The sequence below is a fragment of the Ceratosolen solmsi genome, unplaced genomic scaffold (genome assembly GCF_000503995.2).
Source record: "Ceratosolen solmsi marchali unplaced genomic scaffold, CerSol_1.0 scaffold47, whole genome shotgun sequence".
Lineage (NCBI taxonomy): Eukaryota > Metazoa > Arthropoda > Insecta > Hymenoptera > Agaonidae > Ceratosolen > Ceratosolen solmsi.
The window spans coordinates 3,496,860-3,523,002 of NW_011948419.1; the positions used below are offsets into that span (position 1 = coordinate 3,496,860).

A 26,143-nucleotide genomic window follows, 5' to 3' on the forward strand; every position below is an offset into this window, starting at 1 on the left:
AACTGCAAGTTTAACTATTACTAATAGTTTTAACCTTTAATACCTATAACTATAAGTTTTTTTAATTATGATTTTAACTAGATAGAAATGGTCAGATTTTAAGGTAAATATTAACTATCATATGAAATTTTGTTATATAGTAAGAAAATAGGCATGTCGAATGAATTTTAAATATTTCTTATTATAGAAATATGTTTTTTTTTTTAATTTTTGTTTATTGAAAAGTGGATCATTATTAAATTAAACTAATGCTGATCTCAGGAATGCTCGATAAAATTTCCTTTCATCAGAGTTGCAATTTTTTTGCGTTCACGATATAAGCTCCACTTTTCATCACAGGCTAATTTTATAAATCATAAACTTAAACTCTAAAAGCCAACCTTACGTATCCTAATTATATTATATTGTAATCAAAAATATAGTTTAGTAAAGCTTATTGCTGTAAATATTTTTATATCGTCTGTAATAGAGTTCTGTATTTGTAATAAAAATACAAGAATTGTTATCATTCGAAGGATATATTCGTATTTTGAATATTGACATTCAACTAATGTGCACTACTTTTCCATTTGTGATAATATTAAAACTACGTAAAAAACATTCCATTTATTTTCCATTTATTATGGAAAAGTCGTACAAATTAATACTATTTTTTCTTTGGTACTGACAAATTGAAAAAGAAAAAAAATGACCACGAGTATTCTATAAAAAAATGTGTAGTCTTTTTACTCTTATACAAATATAAAATTTTTATATACTATTGTCTGAAACACATTGCCTTACTCAAATTTTTACGTATTTTTATTTTCAGAAAGATCTTTAAATCTTGCTACCTCTGTTTCTTATACGTATATATATATATATATATATATATATATATATATTAAATTTCATTTTTATGGAATAAATTGCATATATTTTTAATTAGATGACTAAAAGTTTTTAAATTTTACTTTTATCCACAAGTAATCAAATTATGTGCAATGCTCAGGACTTTCAAGAATGTGGCATACATATAGACGTCAAAATATGCGAACCAAAGTGTTAAGAATATCGGTAATGCTTAAGTTTATAATGTAACTAATTAATAGAAACGGGTATATGAAATATTTTAACGAACAAAATATTATATAAATATTATATAAAAGATTATGGATACCGATAAATATAGATATATTTACTAATGCATACATTAAAAAATAGAGTTCTATATCTTGTTAACAGAAAAAGTAATAAGTTACATGTTTATAAAAGAAAATTTTACTTGACACGTAATTATTATTATTATCAATCCAAAACAAATGTTTTTAATAAATTATTTATTATGAAAAAAGATCACAAGGTTTATGTGAAAATAAAAAACCAATGTATCTAATGATTTTTATGAATTCTGTCTAAACAATTAAAAATAAAATTATTACAATTTTTATATACATTTGGTGAATAAATATATCATAAAATATGGGATCAATTTATATTAATTTTATAAAATACTTTTTTACCCGTTTCTAATTAGATCTAATAAGTAATCTGCCTTTAAAATATTCAATACGCAATTGTACAACTTAGATTTTAAGAGAGTAAATATATAATTTGAATTATCGATTGATAAATGCTTAAGATAAAACATTGTACTTAATTTTTTAAATATTAATTTACAACGAATTTTAATTATTGCGCATTAAACGACATTATTTTATCGATAATGTTTTATTAATTAGTTTACATGTTAGTCAGTAGCTTATATTGTTAAAGAACCAACGATATTTTTTCTCACATATCCTATAGAATTGGAAATTAACCTTATCTTACTATTATTTTATTATGCGTTATTCAATACTTTAAATGCCATTTTTAAATATAAACTTGGCTTTTTACGTTGGAAGGTAAGAACAATAAGATATTTACAAATATATCTTATAATAAAGGTATTACGGATAATATTCGATTGTTTTACGTTAGGACTTGAAATTATATTGCAGTTACTCATAAAATTTTTTGTAAATGTAATCCTTTTGCAATAATCAGAGGACAATAATAAAAATATACTAATGAACACTCGAAAACCACTCGAATTATTTCCCTTCTATTTTACTAACGTATTTCTTATAAATGATCTTTTGATTTTACAAAGAGTATATCAATATATTATACATATATGCATGCATAGGAAATATTAAGATATACATTTTTCTTAATGGATCTTATGTAGAAATTTAATGTAATTAAACTTTTAGCGAGAAATATTAATAAATAATGACGACAATATGTCATGGTAATATACTATGACAGTCAATCAATGATTTATTGTTTAAATGGAAATATTCATTGTATTCTGTTGCCCGTGTGTGCGTGTGCGTGTGGATTAACTTGATCGTAAATATATTTATAGCATTATATAATATTGTATTAATATAAATAATTCATCAGAAAATTGTTTACATCGTTAAATCTAAATGAAAGAAATCATCATTAAATATAGTAAATAATACTATTTTACTAAATTTTTTTTTTTTTTTTTTTTTTTAATAACTGTTAAAATTTTAACATATAATTAAAATTTATATATCATATAATTAATATTTTATATAAAATAAAATACTTAATCTAATTTATATCTAATGTAATTTTAAATTAATACAAAATTCCAATACAATATTCGTATGATAAAAAGAACTAACATAATCAGTAAAATATATTATGAATTATGTATGTTTTTTTTATGAAAATCTTACAATCTTACAATTTTACAAAATTAAAATATAAATATATGACAATGATTTCATTCTTTATATATTCTCTATTTAATATTTTTGCGTAATTTCTACAATAGAAACCTAGCAGAATAAAAAAAAATTAAGTAATTGGATAAATTCTCATATACACTTGAATGCAGAATTTTCATTTACATAATCAACTCCTTATGTCATTGTATTAATATACAATGATCGATTTCTAGCAGAATCTCCAAGTCAATTCCTTCCCCCCCCCCCTTATTTTATGCTCAGCGAACATTGACTTTAATAATAAAGAAAGAAATTAAGGATAAATAAAATAATTAGTTAAAAAGTCGAATGAAGTAGAGGCAAAACCATTATTTTAAGAGAATTTAAAACAGAGTGAGTACAAATAAATTTTTTTTGCAAATATACTGGATTGAATAGTCAATATTTTTCTTTAAATATTTCGATTAAAGGCAAATTCAGAATGTGGAATATTTATGAAAAGTTTGTACGATTTTTCCATTTTTTTGCAAAGATAGTTTCGTGTTAATTGATTATTGACTGATTGTGTTAGCCTCGACTTTGTTTTTTCTTTAATTATATTTTTTGTTTTTGTTTTTAGTAAAGATATAATTTTAAATAAAATATATTAATCATAAAAATCATAAAAATCATAAAAATATTTCTTCTAGGAACATATGTCAAATAGATACTTAACATATATTTTTTAGAAACTATTAACGGTTTTTTCTCTGTTTCTTCCGATAGTTCTGCATAAAGTACATATTTATTATTTGGTAGTGTAATGTATATTGTAATAATTTTTCTTGTGAATCATATACTTTGTATTGCTCTATCTTTTAGTTGCCTTTACACATTGCACATATTTTAATTCACATGCTTATCTTTCAATGTTTTGACAATATGCATAAGCTATTTCATGGTTTTATATTTATTTCTTACTTTCTTCGACGCCCTTCATTAAATTTAGTACAAATTATTTTTAAACGTTTCGAAATATTTCTCATATTGATTTTGACATATTACTTGACGTACACGTTATTTCTATAACGATGTATCTTACTTTTTTTTCTATTTTTTACTTATAATAATTTGTCGGGTTTCATATATATATATATATATATATATAAACATACACACCTCCAACTTATATTTCATTATATTGAACTTATATTTATTATTTACAATTCTTATATCTTCTAATTTGTTAATCCTGTTCAATGTAGTATTTATGTCATTATATAAAACTTTTCTTAACATTGTACTTATTATTTTCAGTTCTTTTATTCGAGCTTTATAATTTTTTTGCCTATCTATTGTTTTTAGTTTTTATTAAGTTCAATTTTTTATTATTTTATGTATATTTTCTATTTTAGTATTTTATTTGTTTAATTACAGCATACTTTATTGTATATGATTAATCATCAGTGGCTACGTAAGAAAAGAAACTATCAGTTATGACCTGATTGTAAAGAAAGATAAGAACTTAGAAATTTATATTCGTTTTTCTCTAAACAAAATTTGGAACGTTTATATTTTTCAAGATTTTAATAATATCCTGGAAATGAAATATTTTGAATAAAATTATGGTTTTAAATGACCATATTTTACTGATTATACTTTATATACAGTGTTTTCACTTTACATATTATTAATGTACTTTATATACAATTATACTTTAAATACAGTGTGAGTAATGATTTTCTTATGTCTGACTAGAGTTTGTATAACTTGAGAGTGGCCTGAGCCGTCAATTTGATCATCTCCGAGGGCTTTGTAGTCGAGCTTGTCCGACTCACATAATCGGGTCAAAAGTTCCTTATAATTCACGAAGAATTTAGTGAGACAACGTTGGGCCTCCGACAATGAGCCTCGAGGTTAATTTTCGTTTCGGATTTCGGATTTCCGTCGGAGCGATTGCTCCATAGCCAGACAAGGAGTCTGGCGTCTCTGCGACGAACTAGAGACACCGGCTCGACGGATTGTTAACTTTGGCAGAAGTGCCGAGGATGGTTTCGCACACGGCTTATATAAGTTGACGAGGTCAAAGTCACGGGCATCGAAGAGCACCGGGAGCAGGAAGTATTCGCTCGACATTAGTCACTTGCCCAATAGTTTCTCCGCTTGACATGCTTATAAGAATATTATTATTAACCGTTGTAATGTGGGTGCAAATAAATTAGGATAAAAAAAATTTGTCATTTGATGGATTCTGGAAACTAAAGCGACACTCATAATATTTCGCCAGGTTTTAAGTATAGTTTACCATGAAATTTATCATCGTATGCTAACAATTTGTTGATGTAGCATTATGCACAGATCATATGATGTCAATAAAAAGAAAGCAAATCCACATATCAATGGTCAGCTATTCGGATAATCGATGACTGGTGGAATACGTAGAGGACGTAAAAAGAAAAATCGATGTCGCCACCAAATAATTAGCTATCGAGGGCGCGAACTCGAGTGATCTTCTTGAAAGTCAAAATAATAATAAATTGTTGGTGCAACGCAACTTCGCGTATTGATTGTCGTAACTAGAGAGTACTATACGTCTGAAATATTAAATAAGCCATTGCCAATAAAGAAAGTATTGCCGTGCCTTCTGCCTTCCGAAATTCTCAAGTAAAATAAGAAAGATGAATATAAAATTGGTAGTTTTTTTTTGCTTATTCCCACAAAATATATAAATATACATAGACATATTTTGTAGACATAAATACGTCATTTGTATTATATGCGGAAGAATACAATTTTTTTTTTTTTTTTTTTTTTTTTTTTTTTTTTTTAACGAGTGTAATTTATGTATTCTATAGAAGTGTTACGCACGCTTGGACGATGATTTTCGTTCATATATCCACCGAAAGATAACAAGATGAATAAATAATTTTTCAAATTTCCAAATAATAATTTAATTGCTAATAATGAAAAATCAATGTTTAATCTTTAGAGGCAAATATTAATTACGAGAACTTCGTATGAAAATGAATAAATTAGCAAATTGTATAATACATCTGTATTTAGAATTATAATACTAAATATGTTAAAAGTTCTAATCTTTCGCGGTCAATATGAGCATTTCAATTGCTAAGAAATTAGTGAAGTTTCGTTAGGTTACTTTGGCGATTCATATACGGCACACGCAATAAGGAGTATAGTTTGAAGTTGGCCTTCTTAAAACGACTTCCCAGCGCAAATAAATATCCTTTTGCAAGCTCGCGTACGATAGAGATGTGGCGAGGGTGTGTACGCGCGTGTGGGTTTGTAGGTGGGGTGGCGAGGGGGTGGGTGGAGGGTTTAGGAAACGGAAAGACGGGGAAGGCGGAAATTTGGCGCAACGGACGAGCGGAGGCGATATCGTATCACAGAAGGACGACGACAACGACGACGACGACGACGACGACGACGACGACGACGACGACTGCTCGAGTGCGCAGGAGCACGAGTTGCCAGTAGCCGCCGCCATCAAATCGCGGGGAGTAATCGAAGGAGTGCTGGGGGCGAGCGGCGGGCTTACATAACCCCGTACCATAAGACGAAGCCGAGGGCGAGTTGAGCGCAGCACCCCTTCCGGCTTGTTGGGAACGCGGCCGCGAATAAACGACGATCGCGCCGCCGCTCGCGCGCATGTCCCTAAATTAGACGCTCGGAGATCGGCTCCTGCCCCTCCAACGCTACCGCGACATCCGGGGACATCTTTGGTCTTTTCACCTGGCTGCACAGTAGCGGTCAAGTGTCTAGTCTTCGTGGCGTCTTTCCGCCCGTCGATCTCGCCCTCCTCGAGGTCCCGCGCTTCCGCGCGCACACGTACAAACACACATCCGACGCCTCCCCACGGGGGCCTTGACGATGCAGTCGAAGAACCTCGTATGCACGGTCCTATGGATCCTGAAGACCTGCAAGCCCCTGTGGATTGCAGCGAGGCTCCTTCACACTCACCCTGAGGTACTGATTTTGCTCCATTAACGAACAGCCTCAGCCTCTCTGATGTCCGCCCTTCCGATGATCGTCGCCCGCACCCTCCAGTGCTCTCCAGTGATCTCTAGTGATCTCCAGTGATCTCCAGTGATCTCACATTTATGATAATTGTTTCGTGCCGGTCGTTCGACGTTCTATTTTGCCAAGCTAATCGTTGTACCACTCGTCGACGACTTCTATATCTTTTTGTCGTATTAATATCGCGCGCGTTTGTGAATTTTGACAGCGGTCGGAAGGGCGGAAGGGCGAATAAGAGAGCGAGAGAGCGAGAGAGCGAGAGAGAGAGAGAGAGAGAGAGAGAGAGAGAGAGAGCCAGTGTCGGTGTCGCGGCACGCTAATCCCGAGTTTAGTTTAGTTTAAGTCTACTATTGCGCACGTGGTGTCGATGGTAGTGACCGTATTTTAAGACAAAAATAATCCCGCGATGTCGTCGACTGGTTTAGCCTTGCGATCTCCTCTTCCATACCGATGTCATCCATCAAATGACTATGGAGCATTGACAGATACCGGGACAAACACTTGGTAAGCGTTTTCCCTGCGGTTGTTTTTTTTTCTTTTCTACTCGTCGAAGATTAGCTCACAACGAGGGCAACAACGAGAGCACCCGGAGCTCGATATACCATATCAATGGTATTGTTTGCTAATGCAGCACTTTTCCACGCGACTTCTTCTTACAGCGTGAAATAAGACAATTGAAACGCATGATCGATCGATGCTCGTTAAGCACATGAAATCACTTTCAGATCTACAACAGCAGAACAGTATCGCATTCGCTAATTCTCTTAGATTTTTTTTTTCTTTTTTTTTTCTTTTTTTTTTTTAAAATAATTTACTAATTATAATTATGGTTATAACGACACGCGAGGCTACGTGCCTCTCTATTTTATTCTTAAATATTGTTGAAGCCGCGATTTAGTTAGCTAGAATTCTCACAAAGTATTTATATAGCTTAAAACTATAAAAATTGTTAGTGCATGCAAACGTTTAAATATATCTCCGAGTTTCGGAGGCGACTATTTATTTCTTGCGCACTATGATGATGATGATATACTAGTATTTATTATTTTATATTTTCTATTTTATATCTTTCTAAAATTGCTGCTTCGAAATCGTCGTGTCCACTTGGTTTACGATATTTATCGTTTATAATTAAAATAAGCGAGTATTATAAAACTCGAGTGCAAATTGTTAGCCTAATTTATCACGTATCAGTAATAAGAGAAATAAAAGTTGGCACTATTTTGAAGTAAAAAAATTTGTATTTATCCAAAATACAATAAATATGCTTCAAGAATCTAACTAAAATTAAAAAACGTAAAATACATAATTGGTTCTGTCATACTCGTTGACAAAGTAACGTCGACGACAGTGTTGGCGTTTTTACAAACATTTATGTAACATTAATAATTCGTACGGAAATAAATAAAAGACGGGCACATACGGGCACTAAAAGGCTTCTTTTCAAAACAACCGAAGTTCAAGTTATTACTAGCGGACGTACATTGAGAAAACGAGAGAGAGAGAGAGAGAGAGAGAGAGAGAGAGAGAGAGAGAGAGGGCTCAATAAATACAGCTTTGGATAATGGATATGTCAGGGGACGCTTAGAGTAACAGCCACTACAGCTTTATTCAAAGCAATCAATTTTTCTTTGTTACTCTCGTTTCTTCGATTATGATGCTCCTACCAAGGTCACTTTTATTTGTTTGTTTAAATTACAATTGCAATGATAACCAGCTATTCTTAATTATGTATATATATATATATATATATGATAATAAAACGATAGTTTGTCCAACATTATCTTATTCACTTTTCTGATTCGTTAAGAGATCCTGTTTTTAGTGCATGTTGCATGTGTATACACACACGCACGCACTCACGCATGCTGTGAGATACTTACGCCGGGTGTATAAACGCATGCGCAACTACTTTTAGCATAATTCTAAACGTTTATAATTATTCAATAATACTATACGACTGCCAATCTCTATTGAATCAGTCGTAAGTTGACTACGAGAATAATAATTAACATCTAATTAAAACGATAATTGAAAATTTAACGTATATTAAAAACAGTTAAAATACTGTTTTAAAATCAGCTGTCCAGTTTTGATTTTTTTTTTGTTTTTTTTTTTTTTTGTTTTTCTTTTGTTGACAATATTAATTTTTATGAAATTAAAACAATTTAATAACAATATTATGATGGATTTTTTTTTTTAACAATAATTAAAAGAAATATTTTTTAATTAAATATTGAAAATAAATTTTCTTACATTGTCAAATGATATAATAAAGTCAGCTTGAATAAATATATTGTCCAATGTCCTAAAAAGAAAAACAAATCATAGTAATAAATATTATTTTGCAATTTTTTAAGAAAAATTTAAATAATTTATTCACAAATTTAGATGAGCCGATAAATAATTAAACGTCACAGGTTGAAATTATTAAAAAAAAAAAAGAAAAAAAAAAGTAAGATTCGATATTTATTCAGACGGCTAATGACAGCGTTAATCTTTTATAAAATCAAACTTGAAAAAATACAAAGTCATTGAAAAAAAATTAATTGAAAATAATTTTTAATCTTTTCCTTTAACAATTAAAACGAGAGTAGTTAAATTAAATAATTAAAGTTCGTCAATATAGACGATAATGTTAAAATTATTTCAATATATTTTTTTTAAATAACTTATATACGCTAGATTTGTATGATTTAATAGATAAAAAATATAGTAATAGTAAAGTTTGTATAATATGTGATAAATATATTTAGTTTCAATTTTAATTTTAACTGCAGTTCCTTATTACGATATTTTCTAATTAAGTATTTACAATTATATTTCATCGATATAATATAAATAGCTTAGTGCTATTGCATTTTTAGATATTCAATTTTAGATTAATTTTGTATCTCAGGAAATAATAAAAAAAAAAAATTTACTTAATCTAAATTTTTAACTCGAAATTTAAACGATAAGTGTACGTTAATTTTGTTTACATAATTCAATTTTTTAACACATCTGACTTAATATTAATTTTTAAACAACGCATAGGCAATCGACGCTATATGTAATCGTAATGAATAGTTGCGATGGTATGATGTGTTTGTGGAACGTGTTGGTTGTGATGGTTCTCAAGCGTTAAAAATGAGCAAATTTTTTTCATAAGGTAGGTGACTTTGTGCTTACATTGTTAACATAAAACGTGAAAAAGAGGAATTCAGCTTTAATATGTCTGGAATATATATCTTGTGTATTGAAAGTCGCGAAACTCCCTTCCGAACTAAAATTTTATTACCGCATTTATAGTCATTAGCCTACATGAAAATACTACGTTTCACGCACAGTTGGTGGCACTTCCTTAACATTTAATCTCGTCTATCCTCGGATTCGGATTGGTGTCCTGACAGTTAGGAGGTTTTAGTTTCTGGCACATCCACGCGAGCTTCGTGGTAAACTTAAGTCAATCATCTTCTTTTGCTCTTCAGCAACTAATACGGAAACGTGTAATTATTTTTTCCTTCATAGTACAGTACATAGTAGTTAATCCGAATATTTTATTTTGTATTTATAATAGTCGATGTAATATTTATCTTTGTTATTTCATCGTTAATTTTAATGTTATTATAGTTCCTACTGCTTTTTTTTATTATCATTATTAATTAAACTAAAAGATTATTCTGCTTCAATATGAAATTGTAAGAAAATAGTAGCGTATTTTCAATCGAAAGCTATTTTAAATATATATTTAGATATTTTTTGCAAATTAATTTGCTTATTAATTTTAATGGGTTATTAATAATTAAACATAATATTTAATGCAAAGCCACAACATTTATTATAATTATTAGAGACCGACTGTAGTCTAGAGGCTACGGAGCTTGTTCTTACTAAGAATTACTTTTCTCCATAACTCGTCAGAAAGCATTTTACAATAGATTTTAGAGATTTGTGAAGCTCGGTTCTTGGTTATTTTCTCGAGTCCATATTCGATCGGAGGATAACTGTAACTATAAACTCTAATGATTAATAAAATTTCTTCAAAAAATATATTTATTTCACATTTCATTCAATTCAATTTATGCTCTGTTATATGGATCTGGCTAGTTTCATCCTTTACAACGATGATTTTCTTCGTCTTGTTGGAGACTTAAAAGTAATTAAATATACCATATTAATAGTACTGAATACGATAATAGTCTCAAAGTTCTCTTAATATAAATTATTTAATATAATAAAAAACATTGTTTTAAACATTGTTTTAAAGCTTCGTTAAATTATATTTTATTATAAATGATTTATTAGTTACTTGTATGGTGAAAATATTCGTTGCTATCGTAAAATTTCCTCTATAATATATCGAATTCATTACAAGAACTTTCAAAGAATTAACGATGCGTTAATATAAGTAAATTTATATTTTATTTAATGTAACAATTTCAAACATTCACATTTCAACTATTCACTACTTTGCCATTTGCTACAAGTGTCATCAATTCTTATTTATTAATCAAGTCTTTTGAAAAATCGATAGGTTTAACGTTCAATAAAAATATCCGTTATCAGAGATTTTACATTCGAGTGTAGTATTAAAAAAAATTAATTCAATAAATAATACTTAGCCTTAACTTATAATTAAACGGCATTTAATGCTACTCTTATTGAATTTTATAACAATTTTATAGCAAAGACTAATGAAACTGGAGATGACGTTTGCCCATCTTCCAATAGTACACAGCCAAAAGCGTTTTGCATTTGATAATCATTAGGGAATTCATATTATTTTCCATAACATGGAGGTCGCAAGTTTATTACACCAACTAACGGAGATTTGTGCAGTCACTCAAGACGGGAAGAGGAAACCCCATAATGAAGCTCTCTCTCGTTATTATTCATGTTCCCTCAGTCCTATCACTGGCCATTCAATTCATAAATAATAGCAGTACGTACAATAAACTCCAATGTCCGGCGTAGTTAGCAATCTTATAATCGTTCGTGAAGCTCATTGTTTTATCCATGTCCATACATCAACTAAGTCATTTCTACAAATTCGTATACTCATAAGTTGTCTTTTATACTGTTAGATTATGCGGTGATAAATCAGTAGTGCGTGAAAGTCTCTTAACAAATTTCCCATGCCAAACTAGTTAAATTTCAACGAAGCGGCAATTCAAGTCTTCGGTTAAAAAAAAAAAAAAAAAAAAAAAAAAAAAAAAAAAAACCCCATACTTGAGTTACTCAGCGCTGCAATCGATGACGTAACAATTGAATTGAAGTGTCATGGTCTACGTTTGATTCTTCCCCCCCCCCTCTTCCTCCTCCCCCCATTTATCAAAAGAAATTTCGATATTACATAATTGCACGTCAGTCACCATTATAATATATGCATGCCCAATTACGTACAATGACAAATACATGTACGATATGTAAGTTCTTTACGATTTACAATGTACTGATCCAATTAAATTGCAGTTCCTTTACCTTTCGTATTACGTCAAAGTCACGTATGTTCAGTATCCGTTAGCACTGTTCACCGATCCGAACACGCGTCTTCGAGACTACACGTCAACACGTTTTACAAATAGCGAATCTTACATCGCTTCTCATGCATTGTAATGCCCTGATCTAAAGTACCAATATGAAGTAATTTCTTTTACAGCTTCAATAGTCACAAGCGATTGTTGATATTACTCTGCAAATAGACTTGACAAGTAAATTTCTCTACTCTGCAAATAAATTTTCCTATCGACTTGCTGCTTCTCTTAAGCAGAAATAATTTTTTTCTTCTTTATCTTTTCTGCATGTGCAGCCATTACTTTGTAGCTTGGACGTCAAAGTGTATGTTTCAAACTGCACGTAATGCCGAATTTTTGCAAGTTCGTTGCTTCGTTATTCAATGTAAACGTACATATATAGATCATAAACCTCTAACATCCTAATCTCTAATAATCTATTTGCCATTGAAATCTTATTCCATATTCATTATTCAATAAATAAACCATCCATTCTTCAGACTTTTTCAATTAATTCTCATAGATTTTACCTCAGCCTTATGTATCGGGGTTCGAGATTTAGAGAATTTCTCGTGTATTATTTTTGGAAAAATACCCCAAGGGTCATAACTTTTAAAAAAAATTCTTCCACGCTCATCGGAGGCTCGGAAAGCGCAGTAAACGACCGTTGGTTTTAGCTAGCAAGAGCGCGCCGAGTCTGTTTATACGAGAATATGTCAAGAGTGAGAGAAATATATAAACAATCGAGTTGAAAAATATTTCCTAAAATTCGTTTGTAACGAGAAATCCAACTCGTGCGACATCGGCCAATCCTCGTGTGTCCTCGATGCCATCAATGTCACGAGACATCACTTACGCATACATTGTTGTCAAGTACTCGACATGTTGCCAATTGTACAAGCCAAGCGAAGACGTTTTACCAAGAACACCCTCCGGCCCCCTCCGCGTCAGGAGAAGGATGAGCAACTGAATCGAAGGCGCTGCTGCCAAAAACACTTTTTTCGACGTTGCGATTGTCCAAGTCCGCGTGGAGTAGCCAAGTAGGAATCATTTCTCATTTATCGGTGAAAACTAGTGACCAAGTTTTTGTTAAGTGATCCACTGACCAGAAGGAAGATCATACATCAACCCTCCTGTGCAGCAGTCGATAAGTGTTAAAGTTATATCTCCTTTATATCACGAAAGGACCAGACTACCAAGCACGCACTCCCGGACATTTGGATCGTGAATAATATTCAACTACTCATCCCAGGATGAGATCAAGGCCACCGTATCACTGTGAGTACACAAAGTCCAGTCCGTGTCCATGACTCGAGGATCATCTTGTGTAGTGAAACATCCGTCACAAGAAATCGCATCTTTACAATTAAACTTAAGATGCATCCAATACATGAATAATGTAATTGTATTATAAATTGTAAAATAAACCATAAATTCATCGAAAACGCAGGATAATTCTACATTCTCTTCTTTCACTTAATTCCTTCCCTAGCATTTACATTTGACCAGCGCGGGCGGTAAATTATTATAAAACTATCCAATCATTGGCAGTTTGAGCCAAGAAAACTACAGCATTTTCGAACAATATCATTAGAATATTTTCGTGTCAATATGTTGGTCCTACCTCTTGATTAATTTCCTTTCAGTCTTACCTTAAGTTATACATAGGATTATTATAAATTATCCTTTAACGGCGTTTTTGTCTTCGACATAAATCGGCAGTTACCTTATTTTATACAATAAGTTCGGTGGTAATACAGTTCGTTTTGGACGAAATTTGACGGATTTTTTTTTTTTTTTTATTTTTATTTATTTATTTATTTATTTATTTATGTACCACGTATAAAAAACAATTGCTAAAATTGACACGAATTCGTAAATCCTTGAAATTTTTATCAATATACATATATAATTTTTGTAAAAAAAAAAAAAAAAAAAAAAAAAAAAAAAAACAAACTTCCTTTTTTTATTCATTTTGTAGAATTGATTATCTTTTCATTGGGGTGTCAATACTAAGAGCTGCAAGAGTATTAACAATCTATATATAGAGGGTACGAAAAATCATTGTACCCTTAAGAGAAATTGATTTTTATTTTTTCCAAGCAATAGATCTCTTTATGTCTGTCATTGGTAGATTATCTTATTAAAGAACTCAAATTACAAATGTTACTGACAAAATGAAATGTGATGGAAAATCAATTATCTTTGTTACATTAATTGTTATACGGTATAAAATATAAAATAATTATATTTTTATTTAAAAAATAGGACGACTGTTTTTAATACAATAATTCGTATATTGAATGTACATTGGAATTGCATAACATATTAGACGTTTTGATTTTGGAATTCATTACGTAACTTAGGTTATATACTAGTAAAATTTTTATATAATTTATAAGATTTAGATGCGAAATTATTATGTTATAGGAAAACGATAATTCTCAATGGGATGTAAGAAATGGCCATTGGTATTATTAAAATTATTGAAAAAAATTTTTTAATAAAATTTTCGTTAGAGGCTGATAACAAACGCTAAAAAGGGATGATAAGGACGAAAAAGCAACGGGCTGAAAGAAATAGGATTATAGTTTCTAATAAGATGCTAGGAAGAACGTTTCTTATTAGAACAACTCTGTCGGCTAGAAAACTGCTCGCTTAAGCTTAATTTTACATATCTAGCGTTAATATATTGAAAAGTTGGATCTACTCTTTCTGGAGTAACTTTAGAACACTATTTATGTTTGTTCGGGTGGGCAATATAAATAAATATGGAGAATTTTATCGAGTTAATTCTTGTGAATTAGCTCATCGGTCTTCGTCTACGGTGATTTCGGTGATTTCGGTGATTTCGGTAATTTCGGTAATTTCGCCTAATTTAAATAAATGTAATTTAAAATTTTGTAAAATTTAAATAACAATTTTAAACTTCAATGTTAGCCATAAATTTAACAAATTTATTATGCTGTCCATTGGAGTAAAATACAGTTATCGTGAGTAAATTTGTTAATTTTACAGAGACGAGCCATTGTACCGAAATATACAAAACTTGGTACATCAAAATATTTAGATGCTTGCTATGGAACTGGTTTGGAGTTTGATCATGGAAAAATTCGGTAAGACATTGATAAATATAATAATTTTTCAGGGTTAATGTAAATAAATTTAATTAAAAAATTTGCTTACGTTATAACCATATAAGTCCGCCGACTTGAATTCAATTATATTCGTATAATGTGTGTTCATGTAAAATTGTCGACAATCTAATACTTATATTATTTAAATATTAAAAAATAATCGGTAATTAGGACAACAACGTAAAAATAACAAATCAAACTACATGCAATTATATTTAATATTATAAAACAATAACTATAGGTATTTACACAACTAATATTTTATAATATTTTTAGAAAGAAAAAAGCAAGTTTATTGCCATTGTATTTTAGGAAAATTATCAGCCGACGCTTAATGATTTAGTCAGAAATTATTAAAAATTTAAATGTCCCAATTTAATTTATATTATTATCTACAACATAAATATACAACATAATACACATTGTTATTGTTTCATCGTAACTTTTATTACTCACAATAGCTTTTCATATATTTATTGCATACATAAGTAAGGTATAGAAACGTAAATACATAAAAGTTATTGAATATCAACGAAGATTTTTACATTCTTTTTTCTATAAAAATTGTTTTACGTTTGTAGCTAATTTAAACAGTCAATAATATTAAATTAAAAAAATAAATAAATAAATGTTGAAGTTGGAAATAAAATTTTTTTTTCATAATTACTTTTATCATTTAACTGTTTTAAATATTTTCATACAAAAGGAGGGCCATTATTTTAAACAATATTTATTAATTTTTAATTAATTAGATTACATAACATGTGATAGAATATATACTTAAAATTACCATTGCCATTATCATTGTCAACATCGTCATTCGTATCATTATTCATAAATTATTACCAAATGCCAAAAACTTGATCAATTGGCGAATTAGATAACTAAACTTTCATTTATCATTAAATCTATCGATAAATTTCTCATTTTATCTTTTCAACTTTTATAACGTGTGCTTAGACAATTTTACAAAATTAAAATCTTATAATTAATTTACAAACATTTTTTTTTAATGTTCAGACTAACATCGTTATTTATTTTTCAATTATTGCATATAAATATTCTTATTCGATATTAAAGTTCTTCAATCGCGCTTCGAATAACTATTAGAATCTTAATTATATCATTAATATCATAGTATTTGTTTAATATATCTGTTTCCTATGTTTAATAAAGACTTTCTACATAATAATGTTCATTACAGAATTATACGTTACCGACTACAGATAATTAAAATGCACTTGGTAGAGTAGAACATTTTAGTAAAAAATGATCCCTAGAATATTCAACTTCTACTATTGTACAGAAAAAATGATCAAAAATATTATACTTTACAACATATTGAAAATGTTTAAGAAAATTTTATAAATTCAATCAATACTTGTTAAGTATTTTATTCTTTTTAGACAATGCTTAGTTAACTACAGAATTTATTATCTCCAGATATTATAATGTTGTGGACTGCAAATTGTGGTTTTATGATTTCTTTCTTACATTCGTGTGAAATATCTACTTTCCAAATTTTAACGGAAAATATTATTATTCATTAGAAAGAAAGAAAAAACTTTGATGAATTGATTTCTAATAAGATAAATTATTTAAACAATTCATTGTAAAACTCTTTAATCGATTACAACTAAATTTTAAAATAATGTTTACATTATTCATTCTTGAACATTCGATATATTTAATTTTTACAATCATAAAACAGTAATTATTCACACACATTTTGTTGTAATTTTCAATTACTGTAATCAAAATTTATGTTCTTATATCATTTTTATAAGTGATTGAAAATTCATAAAGTGTATAATTAATTAGTTACAATTTTTTTATAGATATTTCTTTATTGATCTTTACGATTCACATAGAGATTCTGAAAAAAATTAAATACTCTAGTTCTATACTCTACTCATATACTAATATCTTATATTTTTCCAGCAATTACAGCTTCATTCATGACAGCCATAACATGTAGTGAGTACCATGCATATTTTCTGGCATGGAAAGAATCGCTTATCAGATTTATTCAGTAGTATGCATAAAATATCTTGTCTCGTTAAAATAAATGCAATGTATCCTATGGTCATAATAAATAGGCAAATATGTTTTAAATAATTTTGAAATAAGTTTATGCACATAGTTGAATTGTTATAAAAAATTCAACTGTATTTATATAAGCTTTCTTGTTGTTGTGAATGTATATTATTAACTATGCATTGGATAACTCATACACTAAAAATATATGGAACCATTGGCAATTATTGAAGCTTCATACCTTTCTTTATACTATCATTATATATATATATTTTTTTTTTTTAATCAAGTAATTAGTACGTACAATTATCGATGCAATGCCTTACACGTTTACATTATTATAACTTGCCTTGTTACTTTATAATATATTAATTTAGTATTATGCTGAATTTTACTATTAATTTGACATTAATGAAATAATATGTAAATAAAATTTTATTGCAAATTTTACGTAAATTGATTATAATTCCAGCACGGCAGACCAGGATAAAATATCAAATGCAGAAGATGTAATGTTCGATATGTTCAAAAATGAAGAGACTAAATTACTTCACGTTGGAAAATTCTTGGCTGTAAGCAATAAAATAAAAATTTTTCATCAATATATCATTAATAAGGGTGTTTTAAATAAATGAATTTTGTAATTTCATTTAAATAAATTTAATGTTTGTAACGATGTAATGATAGATAGTTTATTATAAATTTATATATATATATATATATATATATATATATATATATATATATATATATATATAATCGCTACTTTCTTTTCTTAAAAATTATTATTGTAAATAATATATTATAAATGCGATTTATGCAAATCTGTTTAATAAAATGTGTTTGATATAACAGGCCCTGAGAACCACAGGCTTAAGAAAAAATGATCCACGACTTCAAGAACTGACAGATAATTTGAAAAAGGAACATACGAAATCTGGAGGACACGATGGAACGTCTCACGAAACGCAAAAATTAACTCGGGAACAATTTAAAAGGTGAGTTATTCATGCCTTCCGATTAGCTTAAAGGCACGACACTGAACACCTAAATAAAATAATTTTTTATGAAAAATTGTTCTTTCAAAAGTACGATACATTATTTAATCAGTCAATAATTACAATGCGTATTTTATTATATTTTATTATGAAATATCTATAGTGGAAAAAAAGGATTTTTAAAAGTCATGCTGTCGCTTTATTTAGTGACCCTGAGCCTTAAACTCTCTCCATTATAATGTCGCACGTAAGCTTATGTAAAAGAGCGTAAAATACGATAGAGAAATAAGAAAACACGTTTCCCTTACTCTTTGAAAAGGAATTAAGTACAAGTGTCAAATAATGAATTTCTTACATTTATAAACATATAAATATATATATATATATGTTTATATTTATTATTTTAATACCTTTATTACCTACAATAAATTTATATATATATATATATTTATATGTTTATAAATGTAAGAAATTCATTATTTGACACTTGTACTTAATTCCTTCCTTAATTCCTTAATTCCTATATATATATATATATATATATATATATATATATAGAGAGAGAGAGAGAGAGAGAGAGTTTCTTTAGCGCGCCATAAGCTACGACAATTGTTAACATTTCATATGTTATTATTGCAGAATAATAACGCCAAACATAGTCCTCATATCACGAGCGTTCAGGCATCAGTTCATCATACCGGATTTTCCTGGCTTCACGAAACACATCGAGGATTTTTACTGGAAGTGCAAATCCAACATCGAAGGTAAAGTGGCAGCTTACATCCCGCAATTAGCTCACATGAATTCCGAGTATTGGGGCGTTTCGATCTGCACGATTGACGGGCAGAGATTCAGTATTGGTGACACAACGATTCCATTCACGCTTCAGAGCTGTAGCAAACCCCTTACGTACGCGATCGCCCTCGAGAAACTCGGCCAGGAGGTGGTTCATAAGTACGTGGGGCAAGAGCCGTCTGGGAGAAATTTCAACGAACTCGTTTTAGATCACAATAGTGAGTCAAATTTCGATTCTTAGATTCATACACAGTCGCCCGTTAATATGACATTTTTCATTTTCTTCCTTATCCGTGCCTCGTTTCCATTAACAATCGAATCTTTATTCCTAAAATATGCATAGAAATATATAGATAAATAAATTAATTGATTTATATGCATAGAATACAGTAATATGCAATGAATTGTATTTACGTATAGAGTTTTATAAAAATTTGCCATTTGATAATTGAAAATCATACATGAATTTTATTTATTTTATCAGTCGATCAAGATGACTCTAAATCAATCAAGATAATCGATAAAATTAATTAGTAAACTTATAAGCTACGTGCATTTCATATGTCCTAGATTATTCAGTGTTAAGAATCGCATTTTTTTTTTGTTTTTTTGTTTTTTTTTTTATTTATTTATTTCACCACGACACGTGGTTATATTTATATTCAACAATAAAGAATAAATTTTAAAAGAAAAGTTCTATAAGCTACATTGTAATTATACGTATCGCGAGTTTTCTGTTTGGTAATAGTTACAAGTTATTAATACTCGATAAATGTAAGGAATTTTTTTCAGAAAAACCACACAATCCCATGATTAATGCCGGTGCTATTTTAGTGTGTTCATTATTAAAAAGCTTGATAAAGCCAGAAATGACGCTTGCGGAAAAATTCGACTTTACAATGAATTACTTTAAGAAGCTTGCTGGAGGTGAAAGTTTAGGATTTAATAATGCTGTCTTCCTGTCAGAACGTGAGGCAGCCGATAGAAATTATGCACTTGGATTTTATATGAGAGAGCACAAATGTTATCCAGAGAAAACTAATCTTCGCGAGTGTATGGATTTATATTTTCAGGTAATTTCCATTCGGTATTGACTTTTAATGAGCCATTATTAATTAACAGTGCTATTATCAGAGCAAAGTCGTGGATATTCCAATAAATGATATGCGCCAAAAAAGAAAAATGTAAGATGGATGCGCATTACATTGGGTGATTCACGACACCATTGCATCGTTATTATATTATAATTTTTGTGCTTGAAAGTCCCGTAAATTGTATGTACAGTGTTGTTCCATGGAAGCCAATTGCGAGTCAATGTCAGTGATGGCGGCAACATTAGCAAACGGTGGAATTTGTCCTATAACGGAAGAGAAGGTGTTGAGACCCGATAGTGTTCGAGATGTCCTGAGCTTAATGCATAGCTGCGGAATGTACGATTATAGCGGTCAATTTGCTTTCAAGGTAAAGTCGATGGATAATAAAAGCTTTTGCAAATGCATAAACATTTCCATGGATAAAATTATTAATAAGTCGATCTCGAGTGTCCTCGACTTGTTAAACTCACGTGCCCGATGGTGGTATTTATTATGGATTCGTTGATTCGTCGATTCGTCAGGTTTTTCACGCCTAACTCCAGTTTTGTCTGACGAAGACTTAATTCATAAATAATTATTGCATCGTAAGAGTTTGGCAACAAACTCGGGACAAATAAACAAATAGATGATAAATATAGTGAGAGACTGCCAATACAATAATCCCTCTCTCACGTAGGTTGGCATACCCGCGAAATCCGGTGTCTCGGGCAGTCTGCTTATGGTCATACCCAACGTGATGGGCATCTGCACTTGGTCACCGCCCCTCGACATGCTTGGCAACTCCTGTCGGGGCGTGCAGTTCTGCGAGGAGCTCGTCGGCGAGTTCAACTTCCACAGGTACGACAATCTCAAGCACGCGGCAAACAAAAAGGATCCCCGGAGGCACAAGTACGAGACGAAAGGCCTATCGATCGTCAATTTGCTCTTCAGTGCGGCCAGCGGCGACGTCACGGCAATGCGCAGGTAACCCGGGCTCACAGTCACCCCGAGCTCTTCCTTGTACTTCGTGTTAATTATTTCGTTCAAAGTAGAAGGGGATTGGATAATATTCCATGCGCCAGTACTTCGACTAAAAGCCATAGCTGATTATTTCAGAATTATAGCTATATTTTCTGTAACTATCAATCGCAAAGATAATCGAACTTACCTGATAGTATTGTTCATGTTGTGTCAGAAACACGTAAGAAATTTCAATTCAAAATAATGATTAATACAAACAAATTTCAAATTTCAGTGTACATTGCCTTTGAAAATCAAACTGTTATGACTCGCTTTTTTTATTAGAGATAGCCAAAAGCATCCTGATAGTTTGCATGAATTAAATTAATATACAATCGCATACAGCTGTGATAAAGATGTATGTACCTCATCGGTAGGAGAGTAAAAATGCCAATTTACATTCGTTGTTCAATAATTTCGTAATAACAATTTTTTTTTCTTCTATTTTTTTCTACTTTTCAATTTTTTCTACTCACCTCGGAATCTCACATTTTTATTTCAACATTATTATTTAAACACCGGAACATCGGATGTTTCATTTTGTATGATATTTATTATTATACACCAAACGGGCAGTCTCATCAATTAATTTTGTTAAAGCAGTGATTAAAACGGCGCTGCAAATTATATTTAAAATGTTTAAATTAATTTTTAAATATGTAAAGTGAATTGATATTTTCATATTTTCACTATCGTATTTCAATATTTCAAGAATTTCGTAAGTTTCCTTCGATCCACGATCAATTCATTCACAATTCTATTCATCATTACTAATCAATTTTATTAAGAATTATGTAGAAGAAAAATTTTAATATTTGTACAATAATATAATAAATTTGTCATGCTTGTTCTGATACGTTTTAAGTATTTTCCGGTTTCAGCACTTTATGCAAATCCATAGAAGGATATCATCCTTCTAAGCCATTGTCTGTTAAATATCTTGAAAGACTGTTTGCTTAAAAATAAATAATATATATAAATTATTAAATGATATGATATTGGTTAAATTGCTTTTGTAGAACTAAATTTTAATTTAATTTTGATTGTTCATAAATTTTATATTCCGCTATTATTTATTATCATACACATAAACACACAAAATAAACTTTTTAATTTTTTTTTTTTTTTTTTTTTTTTTTTTTTTTATTTCGCTATTAATCAGCAATTGTATAATTATATATGATTTTACATGAAAAATTACAATACTGTTTGACTTTACATAGATATTTATATTATGAGAAGTACGTTGTCTAATTTGCTATCGTATTTTTGCTAAACTGTACATTACAATCTGACTGAATTGGTACATGGCTTGAGTGCACTAGAATTTTTTTTATTTTCTGCCTGTTTTGGCGCTTTGATCTGTTTACAATGTCTAGGTGTTTTTGATGATTGAAATAAGCATTTTGCCGAAGCATATGTAATATACAACATTATCAGCTGATTAGTAGGAATGTATTATAATCGTATGCGATTGTATGCCACTGTAAATGAACATGTAAATATGATTTATTGCGGGTACATGTTCTATAAGTATATGCAATAATATTTAAATTTCCGTTTCGATAATCTTGTGATAAATGGTTTCATGTGCCACAAATGTTAATTATAACGAAACAGTAATGTTATGTAATTTTTAGTATATCACAAATAATGGAGAATTTATTGTACGTTTATCAATTTAGTACAGAAGTGAAATGTTGAAGTATTAATCTAACTATATTTAATAATGCAATTTCCTAATTGTTATCCACACATTATGTAATGCTTTTTCTAACAATTTTAACTCTTCCTATTATCTTTTATAAAAACTAAAAAACAAAAAAAAAAACTAAAAAAAATTCAGTATCCTTTATCCTGTTCAAAGCGTTAAATAATATCTAAATAAACTCCAAATAAGATTGTCAATTGTTTAAAGTTATGAATGAGTCGTATCATTTTTCAAATTACCCACGTAATTTCTTTAATATTCCACAATACTAATTCTAAAGATTTTTCATTTTTAATGTATAAAATAAAGACGAGCTTTATTCTATTGAAATTAAAATCATTATAACGCAATAATGCATCAACATATATTTGGATTTATTTTTCATATCAAGTGCAAGTATTATTGTTAAATAAACTGTATATACCATATGGAATTTGCGATATCTATATATCTAAATCCCTTTTCAATAAATAACCAATGAATAATTTTGTTTAATTTCTAAAAGACAAAGTTACTTAGATTATCTTTGCTTACAAACAGTAAAGAGAAATTATAATAAGCAGAGATAAATAGGATTTGGAATAAGACATTAACACATTCACACGCTATGTTATACCGATGCACGCACACGTAAACACATCACCTGTTCGACAATCGCCTAAACCTTTCGCATCAGAATGCGAGATTACTTGGAGTGGTGAGTCGCAAAATATTTAAAGATTAGATTTGACATAAAAGCTCATCAAAGATTGTGCGTAGTTCTTGAAGCTGATATGCTATATTTCTTTTTTTCTTATTTAAGTAAAATTTTATAATATATATTGGAAAATGTGGGAAAATGCAATATGTAATATAGCCTACTTGTTGAATTTTTTTCTTTTCCTTTTTCTTTTCCATTTTCTTTCTTTGTACGCAGCTTTAGATTATTGTCATTAAGCTAATAATATGTTTGAACGGATAGGATATATATTTTTTAAGTTACATGTTATATTAAAAAATATGACGTTCTTTATATTTTGTAAAAATTAAGAGTAAAAACTTATTTTTTTAACAAATACAAATAAGATTTTTTTTTTGTTTTTGTTTTTTTTTGTTTTTTAATTCAATATTCCGAAAAACTTATTAATAATTGATATGCAGCGTAATTGAATTCTTTCAAATATGCACAGATTAATATTAATAATAATTTATCGATCTGTATTATAAACTTTTACAAAATTAATCAACAACCATATTTATAATTGACATAAGTTTTATTCGTATTATGAAATATTTTAACCATCATAATTATAAAAAATCAAATAAAATTTAAAAAATAATTAAGTAACATCGTTAGCGATGAAAAATAATGGTTAATGAATAATATTTAATAAAAATTAACTATTCATAGTTATCAGAAAAGTATGAATTCCTACTGATTTTTAATATAGTTTCGACAAATCTTTCATTCGCTAAATATTTAAAGTTAATACAACGAGTGATGATTTTGTAGCCTCTTACGCAAACACCAAGTGTTGCAATTGCAATTAATGTATAATTAAATGACATTGTGTCGTGTTAAAGAAATTCTTTGCCTTAAAGTAAGCATGTAAAAGGAGCCTACTATAATATTTCTGCAATGCAATAGACAGGAACGCAAGGAATCCGGCCAAAACTAATGTAAGTTCATTTGTCGAAACTCTATTCCGTCTTAAAAGTGAAAAGGAACGTTAAGATCCGACACTTCCACACACGTATAACGACACATCGTATTAGTCAACCCCGCATTCCATACTTGAATAACCATATCCTTATTGGAGTCTGAATGTCCCCGGCCGACTGCACTGTGCCTGTGCTCTTTTGTCAACTTTGTTTTTCTTTCTCTTATTATTTTTATTTCAAAAGCCTGCGACTCCGACAGAATGTAGGCTTTAGTAATGAGCGTAAGGCGTAGGCATCAGTAGAATTGGGCATTGCAAGGTATCTCCTGCCCCTGCCCTGCCCCCGAGCTTCATCCAAACGCTAAATGCATTTAAAGGGAGGCGCGCGTGGGTAGTCGCGATCCACCAGGAGTTCGAGGCTGCGGGTTCACTGTATAACCCTGGCTTTACGTTGGCTTTCGCAGGCACCGGCTCAGTGGCATGGATATGACGCTGTCTGATTACGATGGCCGCACGGCCCTGCATTTGGCGGCGAGTGAGGGACACCTGGACAGCGTGAAGTTCCTTATCGAGCAGTGCGGAGTGCCACACAATCCCAAGGATAGGTGAGAGAAGCCCTTGGCATTATTGTTTCATTCGACGCGCGATTGATCAATTGTCCGAGGACTTTCCGTAGATGTAGGACCGTGCCGATCACCAATAGAGATGTAACGCGTTTGGTGGATTATTCGATCCGAGCGTTTTGACGAAAAATTCTTTTTCATTGTTATTTTTGATAATTTTGGCTCGTACACATATTTTTCCTGTCTTTTTTTCTTCATGTACATAAATCAAAATATGATTTTTTTTTTCTATTTGTACAATAAACTTCTTTTATTTTTACCAAATAATATTTGTAATGTAATTTTAACGATTGATAGGCTTAGTAAAATTACGCCATCGATTACTTATAATTAATAGTCGATCAATAATACTGTTCATATAATGAATCGAGTCTTTAATAAATTGACATAATAATACACCAATTACAGATGGGGAAATCGGCCCATTGACGAAGCGGAGACATTCGGTCATATGAAAGTAATCGAGTACCTAAAGAATTTCGAGAAAATACTTAAGAGCGGCAGTCATGAAAAATCAACTAAAAATGAAAATAGCAATAAGAATGGAGGATGCACGACTAGCGAAACATCAATAACCCAACGTAAGAACTCGGTAGATTCGATTATCGACTTAAAGTCAAATGATAAATCACTTTTGCCTTAAATAACCAATTTGCACGAGCAAGAAGGGCAAAAATCAAGAATGTTAAATTATTTTCTAGTTTCGTGAATTTCAAACGAATGAGCCGAAGTTTGAATCAAAATATTTTAATAAAACTAACATTGCCCGCGTGTTATAAGCATTCTTTTAACGCTCTGCAATTTTATTAAATTTATTACATTACAATAGGGAATCAATTAACCTCTTTAAATTATGATATAAATTATATAAGGA

At 29.9% G+C, this 26,143-nt stretch overlaps 1 protein-coding gene across 1 annotated transcript; it reads left to right on the forward strand.

Annotated features, from left to right (window-relative positions):
* Positions 1–17,276: 17,276 nt before the first annotated feature.
* Positions 17,277–25,912, forward strand: GLS (glutaminase). Its single transcript, XM_011497776.1, has 9 exons — positions 17,277–17,349; positions 17,882–17,981; positions 18,265–18,407; positions 19,047–19,420; positions 19,995–20,275; positions 20,487–20,663; positions 20,973–21,259; positions 25,111–25,251; positions 25,678–25,912. The coding sequence occupies exons 1-9, from the start codon at positions 17,345–17,347 to the stop codon at positions 25,910–25,912; spliced, it is 1,743 nt and encodes a 580-aa protein (XP_011496078.1). The 5' UTR covers positions 17,277–17,344.
* The last annotated feature ends 231 nt before the right edge of the window (positions 25,913–26,143 follow it).